Source organism: Telopea speciosissima, chromosome 5 (assembly GCF_018873765.1).
Source record: "Telopea speciosissima isolate NSW1024214 ecotype Mountain lineage chromosome 5, Tspe_v1, whole genome shotgun sequence".
NCBI classification, from domain to species: Eukaryota; Viridiplantae; Streptophyta; class Magnoliopsida; order Proteales; family Proteaceae; genus Telopea; species Telopea speciosissima.
In genome coordinates this window covers 41,185,010-41,191,680 of record NC_057920.1, presented here as the reverse complement: position 1 = coordinate 41,191,680, position 6,671 = coordinate 41,185,010, and the positions used below count along the sequence as shown (strand labels likewise).

The 6,671-nt window shown below is 38.7% G+C and overlaps 1 protein-coding gene across 2 annotated transcripts; it reads right to left on the bottom strand.

Annotated features, from left to right (window-relative positions):
• Window positions 1-444: 444 nt before the first annotated feature.
• LOC122662350 (protein ROLLING AND ERECT LEAF 2-like) lies at window positions 445-5,897 on the bottom strand. Of its 2 annotated transcripts, XM_043857963.1 has the most exons (5): window positions 5,831-5,897; window positions 3,039-4,255; window positions 2,380-2,591; window positions 2,065-2,288; window positions 445-1,277 (listed from the first exon to the last, which is right to left on the bottom strand). In XM_043857963.1, exons 2-5 carry the CDS (start codon window positions 4,144-4,146, stop codon window positions 548-550), a joined length of 2,274 nt encoding a protein of 757 aa, XP_043713898.1. In that variant the 5' UTR covers window positions 4,147-4,255; window positions 5,831-5,897; the 3' UTR covers window positions 445-547. The 2 variants fall into 2 exon arrangements, with proteins under 2 accessions (XP_043713898.1, XP_043713897.1); XM_043857962.1 differs by lacking the exon at window positions 5,831-5,897 and having other exon boundaries at window positions 3,039-4,417.
• Window positions 5,898-6,671: the final 774 nt, after the last annotated feature.

Genomic DNA, 6,671 nt, shown 5'->3' with positions numbered 1-6,671 from the left:
CACTATAGGAAAATGAATAAGGGAATCAAAGCACACCATTGGGGGATCGGCCAGAGTAGTCTGAACGAATTTTATTGGCTCCTCCCTTGGTCGAGCTTTTTCTCTCTCCTCTCTTTTGCTCTCTCTTTGAGTGCTGGTGTATGGTTAGGGGTTTTGAAACTCTAGTTCTTGGTGAATGATTGTGTTGGCTTTTTTTTTATTTGGAGATTCAAGAGTTGATCTTCAAATCTTATTGTTGCTCAAGTATGGAAAAACTATTATCTGGAGGCGGAACAACACTTGCGGTTTTCTGTTTAATTTTTTGTTATGGGAAGAGATCTCAAACTTAGATGCAAAGGTAAAATACCCGATGCAAATTCTATTGCACATTCGGATAACCAGATTGGTGGTTGAATCCCAACATTTACCTCCAGCGAAATTATCATAATACAAAAATTATTTATCTATGAGAAACATGAACCATAATATTAGCATAATTTAGTAATTCTATGATAAACAATTACATCCCATTACCAAACTACTCTACTATAAACATTACAGACTGAAATTACACGACTCCTTTGCTGGCCTCTTGTGTCCAGGAGGCATTCTCCCATTGCTTAACCAAATCAGCATACCCTTCTGTGGAGCTCATTGCAAATTCTGTTAGAGAACTCATAACAACTGACATCCCAGCACACAAGACCCTAATGGCAACCTCAGCTATCTTCTCTGCGCTCATTATCACCTCCTCTTCTACCTGACCCACCTCCACCACCTCCATATTCCCATTGGAAACAGGTGAGAATCGCTTCGATCCCATTGGAGTTCGGCGAGAATCATCCTTTAGTTGTTGTGTATACACTGAACCCACCCCTGCTGCAAAGAAATCAAGACCATCGATCACGGGGATATCACGGATGTCATCAAGGAATCTGGACCATTGAATACAAGTTCCAAAAATTGGAGGGGCTCCACCAGAGCGTCGAGGAGAGCATGGTAATTTTGATGTTTCTGGGTCAGTTCGGACACATCGGAGGAGCCATCCTTTTAGTGCATCAACATAGGATCGCTGAGCAGCGATCCATGACTCAAAACAGGCTTGCCAATTTCGAAGCTCAGTCTCTAGATTTGCAGCTGATCGAGCAAGTCTGTGTGGTTCTGTTGGTGATATTTCATTGTGTTTTTTATGTTCTGCCCGTTTTAGGGGTGTACCAGCTAACAAGAGCTTGGCTTCATCTATTGTTCGCTTTTGTGTTCGATGACATTCTGCCATAACTTTCCACATCCTTGCTAACCTGTCATTTACAATTGGATCAATTTTCAGCCCTCCAACAAACCAATTATTAGTTATAGATTATGTAAAGATTATAGAGGTAGAAAATGATCTGGTCAACCCTAATTGGACAAAATATAAACCAAGTAGCAATCATTCAACCCAAAACCTGAGAAAACCAAGGCAGCTTTATAGTGGATTGAGTTAGAAATCATCATCTTTAATTAGAAGGATGGCCTAATGACAGAAAACCAAGGCCAGTCTGCTCCGGACTGGGTCCAAGCTTGATCAAAATTAAAAGGGTTCCCCCCCCCCCCCCCTGTTTGAGGCTTAGTAGGCTGGCCAAGTCGGTTGGTTTTAGAATGGGATTGGGTTTAGAAATGATGCCTAATAAACAAACGGGCTAATATTGTTGGACTTAGTTCTATTACACCTTGATTTACCTTAATCAAGATTAACAGCAACTAAAGGTTCACATTTTCTGAATGCTTGAATCTGATGACATTTGAACTCAATCTTAAGCTTCTGCTAGAGGTGTGAACTTTGAACCTGCAATAATCTCAATAAACTCACGGGTCACATGACTGTTCACTTCTGATGTATTGATCCTGACATCATGTTGGATCCGCTGGCTATTTCAGGTTATATCATCTCGGGTTGCAGTTGTCTGAAGGTTTCTGACCTTCATGGATATAGCACAGAAAGGACCTTGATGATGATTTCATTTCAGACAATGATCCACATGAGCGGAAGTTTTTAACAGGGGATGAAACTAAAACATGAAGAATTGAGTTGTAATATGATCATACCCTTGTATCAATTCCAGAAGCTGTGGCTGCAATTCCTCGTCCCTTAAAGTTTCGATTCTCTTTGAAACTGCTTCAACCGAGTGTATTGAAACCTTGATCTGGGTATGGAGATCTTTTATTGTGGCTTTTGTTTTATGCACCACAGAAGGACGCTCTCCTTTCACATCTTGGTTTTTTAGCTGCATAAATTTCTTCTCATAGGCAACACGAACCCGTTCTCCAGCCTGTTGACAAGACAACAGCACACATCTATATAAATTTAGGTCCTATTTGAATAAAAAAAACAGAAACTAGTTTCCTGGTTTGGAGTTCTACCTTGACTTCCTCATATAGCTTCTTCTCCCATGCATATAGTCTATCAAGTGTTGATTGGTGACTCCCTGAGAACATACAAGACTCCTCAGAGATGTCACTGCTGCTGTCATAACCATCATCCCTGGAAATTGAAGAATAGTAGAGGCATCTCGATGATGATGAGCGTGATGAGGCCGAACGGAACAAAGAAACTGGATTCAACATTCTCACAGCTGCACCCAAAAAAATGGCATATTACAAATCGTTGTTTAGCATGTCTAAAGAAAAACCTGAAAAATCATGGAAGGAACTTGACATTTATTTTATGCATTTTGTTCACACATTATATGGTCTAATTAGAGTTGCACTCTACAACCTACAGTGTGATCACCTTTTAGTAATAACTATCTGTAAACCAAATATTCTATTTAAGTGCACAAAGGATGCAGTAGGATCCACCATTTAATCTCCTTCTCCTATGACTAAATAATGTAATTTCCCCCATTACATGACCATCTGCAAACTGGTCTTTGACATCCAAGATCCCAATGGATAGTAGTTCAAATCCATGAGTAGACAGAGTTGGCAAGTTGCGGCCAGGTTCAGCAACCCAGGCAGCTTTTAGATTAAACTTTTAAACTGCAAAAGTGTAATACAAAGGTAATGTTCGATTTGCAGACCTGTGAGCTCATTTGAGGTTGAAGGGTACTGAGCTTTGGTAGCCTCCAACATTGTTGAGACCTCATTGGCCGAATTGCAAACTATCATGAACTGAGCTTCGAGATCCTTTATGACCTCCGCCATACATGTTGGTCTTCGGTTTACATACACAGTAAACCCGGGAGTCTCTTCTTTATCTTCTCGATCACCCACTGCCATCTCTTGATTACTGATTTCAAGTTCTACTGTATTCTGTGCTTCTGATGCTTCAACACTCTCAGTACCGTAGGTTTTTAGTCCTTTTGCTCCATGGGCAGTATCATCTTCAGTGTCAGTTTCAGTATCATCTTCAACAATAACGTTTTCATCATCACAGTTAGCGCAATTCATTTCAATTTTAGCTCTTGCTTCTGACATTCCTGCCTGTTCATCTTGTTCTTCAACTTCCTCTTCCAAATCAGGAATTCCTTCTTCTTCACGAACCTGCCTAAGCCCTTCTGTCTCGTCATCCATGACAGTCTGATCAAGACTTATGCGGGTGGGGTAACCACAAGCATCTAATGAGGTGAAAGGATTCCAGAAGAAATCCCATTGTCCAGTCTGAGGCGAGCGGGGAGGAAAACTTGGCCTGTTTGGTGATGAAGAAAAGAATGATGAGTCCATGGGGGATGACTGCATTGCAAAGAATCCATCAATCCCAAAGTGGTGCATTGAAGAGTAAGACTCATCGATTCTCACAGTCGCTGGTGATTGGGGTCTCTCCTCAACAGAAATGGATGGATTCCCACCAGATCTCAGGTAATTCACTTTGAAAGTTGAGTTGCTTTCAGACTGAATTTGGGGTGGTGTAGAGAAGGGTTTTGATGAGATTGAGATGATACTTGGACATGTTTTCTTTACTGGTGTGAAAGATGGGGTACTGAAGGAATCAAAGAAAAACTCACGGGGTTCATCTCCCTCAACATAATTACGTAGGGCAGCAGATACACGCTTTAAGGACTGTATGTAGGCAATGTGTCCTGAGGCAAATCGAGTCCTCTGCTCAAGGGCCTGTTTGATAAAATTCTTCCTGTCTTTACAAAGCTGAACAGCCTCTTCATTATCCAGCTTTGATGTAGAACATCCCATTTCTATCTATTTGTCACCACTACTACGAGTTCTTCAGACTCAAATCAAAGGTGATATCACTAGTAGCTGGCCAAGTATTATTCACCAAATTCATATGGATCTAGTCTGACTGTTAAACATAAAAAGGGAAGTTTGAGAGCTTCAAGTCATGAAATAGTCATTGTAAGAAATGCAAGGAGCAAGAGATCAAAAGAAACAAAGGAAAGTTTTCCTTGACAAATCAAGCTCAACATCTTTTATGCAAAACTCCGACTTTAATAGCTTAACTTACAAAAGAACAGTTCTGAAGAGATGGGGAAAGAACGAAGATTCTTTCTAGCCATCAATTCAAGTTCTTCAAAAGTACAATACCTTCAAAACTAACTCTCAAGCAACAGGATAACTTGAAAAGAAAATTAAAATCAAATAAATAAACAAATCTCCACTCAAAAAGATAACAAATTTTTTTTTCAAAGAAAAGATAATAAGTCTGATTTAAATTTTCTAATTAGAGTATTTAGGTATCAAATTGGAAATTAATGGGGGCTAGAAAAGAAAGAAGAAAATTGGGGTTTATTATTATGGAGGAGAAATGAAAAACTCTAGATGCTCAACTGAGGGAGCAATGCATTCTGTTACATGTCAAGTAAAATGAATAGGATAGAGAATTCACATCAAAAAAAAAAGGAGGGTGAGGAATACTAGTGCAGAAATAAAAAAATTGAAGACAGAACAAGAAAGAATCAGTGCGAGAAGATTCAGCTACTAGAAAATAAAATCCAATCTGCTTTGGAGATTTTTGTTTAAGCAAAGAAAAATAAAGTGGAAAATGGAAAAACGAAAAAGAATAAGTTTTTGCAATTTCACAGTACATATTCACATGATGAAATCTTTGATAGATATTTCATGGCCTGAAAGATGAACTGAAAGATTAAGATTAAGTGAACGGATTTTGTTTTTTAATCTTGAATTCCTAATTTCAGAAGAACACTTTCATGATGAAATCTACTGCAAAACACTCCGGAAGACAAGAGCACAGAGAAGAAAATTTATAACAAAAGAAACATAAAAACCTAAACCGCTTTGCTGCTCTGAACAGTAAGAGAAATGACAAAACTCTCTGAAACCTCTAAATGCTAAAGAAGAGGAAAATTGTCAAACACATAAATGTATAAAACCTAAAATACATTCTAAAAAGATTTTTACGCCGAAATCTACATGCAAATTCGACAGAACAGAGGTTAAAACCCATTTCAAAATACGATTTTTAGTGACGAAAACTACTTCCTTCCGAAACCCACAGAATCTCACACGATGAATGGGATTTAACCGAAAAAAAGGAAATCTTGAACCGAAACTACTTCTAGAACTTCTAATGATAGTAAAGAAGTATGAACGAAGTTTAGACAAAAAAGAAATGTAACACATTTCAAAGAAAAAAAATACATATATAGTGATATAATCAAGTTCAAAGGAAAGATGAAGTTTCAGAAATTCGGAGAAACAAGTAAGACAAAACCTTATCACGATGAAAACTTTAAGACGAAATCACTGCTTATCTCAGTATACATTGAAGAAAAATGAACTTCAAAAGCAGAGAAGTGCGAACTTCCAAGTGGAACTAAAGCACTTGATTTCTATGCAAATATCTTTTCATAAACTTGTAAAAATGGTGTTTACATTGGATTAGAACGAAGAAATCTACCTGATTATCGTCGACAGGAAGAAGGCAGAGATGATCAGCGAGCAAGGAGAGCAAGGAGACCAAGAGAGAGTCGTTGAGCAAAGCAACGGTCAAATACGTCAGTAAAGAAATTATAAAAAAAAAGGGTTAAAGAAAGAAAAGTTAGAACAGAAAGGAAGAATGAGATGGTGAAGGAGAAAATGACCACCCTAATAAATACCCACCCTAACAGCTACAATCCCAAATAAATTTCTTCCGGTGCAAATCCATCGGGCTCATGAAAAGGTGAAATACCCGACCCGAATCTCAAACCAGGTTCAAAGATTTGCTGTTTTCATCCTCCAAAGAGAGAATAGTTTGTACTTTCTACCTTCTAGTTAAGGGTTTTAGAACCAGAACCTTCTCCTTGAGGACCTATCCGAAAGAGAATCCAGTACCTCTTGGTTGTGAATATTTGAATAAGACGAATCGGCCCAAGTGGGATATCTTTGCTTTGAAACAATTAAATTAGGCTTGATCACTTGGAATGTGTAGTTTCCATGATCCGGATCGAATAATAGGAATCGAACTGAACCGAATGTAATTTGGTTACTAGGTCTGGGATACAGGAACTAAGCTCAGTTTGGTTCGAATCTGGTTCAAGCACATGAAACAATTTAGGTATCAAAACCGAATCAAATTTGAGAATCAAGTTATTTTAATATATTAATTATAGGGCAAGAGGAGCGTGGCCCCTATGTGCATGTAGGGGCCAATGGGATTGTGGCCGACATCATCAACAGGGCGATCATTGCCACCTTTCATGAGGGGTGAGGTGGTCATTTCACCCCCTGTGTCTGTGTAGGATGCACATTCCCCTATA